The sequence below is a fragment of the Rhincodon typus genome, unplaced genomic scaffold, assembly GCF_021869965.1.
Source record: "Rhincodon typus isolate 14 unplaced genomic scaffold, sRhiTyp1.1 hic_rhity00010058, whole genome shotgun sequence".
In the NCBI taxonomy this organism is placed as follows: Eukaryota; Metazoa; Chordata; class Chondrichthyes; order Orectolobiformes; family Rhincodontidae; genus Rhincodon; species Rhincodon typus.
The window spans coordinates 7,226-7,802 of record NW_025975696.1 but is presented as its reverse complement, the minus strand read 5'-3'; the positions used below and the strand labels follow the sequence as shown (position 1 = coordinate 7,802).

Sequence of the window (577 nt, the reverse complement as noted above, 5' to 3'; positions counted from 1 at the left end):
CCCTCTGTCTGTACCTCCCTCTGTCTGTCCCTCCCTCCCTCTGTCCCTCTCTCCCTCCCTCTGTCCTTCCACCCCTCCCTCCCTCCCTCCCTCCGTCCCTCCCCCCAGCTGCCTGCCATGGACAGCCGGAGCGACACTCGGAGACCATTGGGTCCATCCGCCCTCCTGTCCCTCGGGACTGGTTCGAGGAGCTGAACTGCACCTGGGTCATCGAGGTTCTGCCTTGGGAGAAGGTGATCATCAGGTGGGTCGGCAGGGATGGACCGAACAGCCCTGAGGGGGTAGGCAGCCCTGTGTGCACACTCTGTCTCTCTCCCTGACCAGGTCATCGGGACTGGGATGGGCGTAGAGGTAGAAACATGGATAAAAGGAGCTGAATCCCGGGGAGGGGGTGAGGTGAGAGTGACAGCCCTTGGCATCCAGGCTGCATTCGACCATGTGTGGCATCGAGGAGCCCTGGCATCAATGGGTATCAGGGGGTAAACGCTCTGGTGGCTGGAGTCATACCTGACACATGGGAAGATGGTCGCGGTTGTGGGAGGTCAGTCATCTCAGCTCCACGCCATCTCTGCAGGAG

General features: G+C 61.5%; 1 protein-coding gene across 1 annotated transcript in view; it reads left to right on the top strand.

The window, feature by feature from the left end:
- Window positions 1-108: 108 nt before the first annotated feature.
- Window positions 109-577, top strand: part of LOC125482421 (low-density lipoprotein receptor-related protein 10-like) — a gene marked incomplete at its 5' end in the record, with an annotated part of 5,671 nt that continues 5,202 nt past the window's right edge. Inside the window, one exon of the mRNA XM_048594495.1 lies at window positions 109-244. Within this exon, the coding sequence (XP_048450452.1) occupies window positions 109-244 (136 nt within the window). The remainder of the gene's footprint in view (window positions 245-577) is intronic.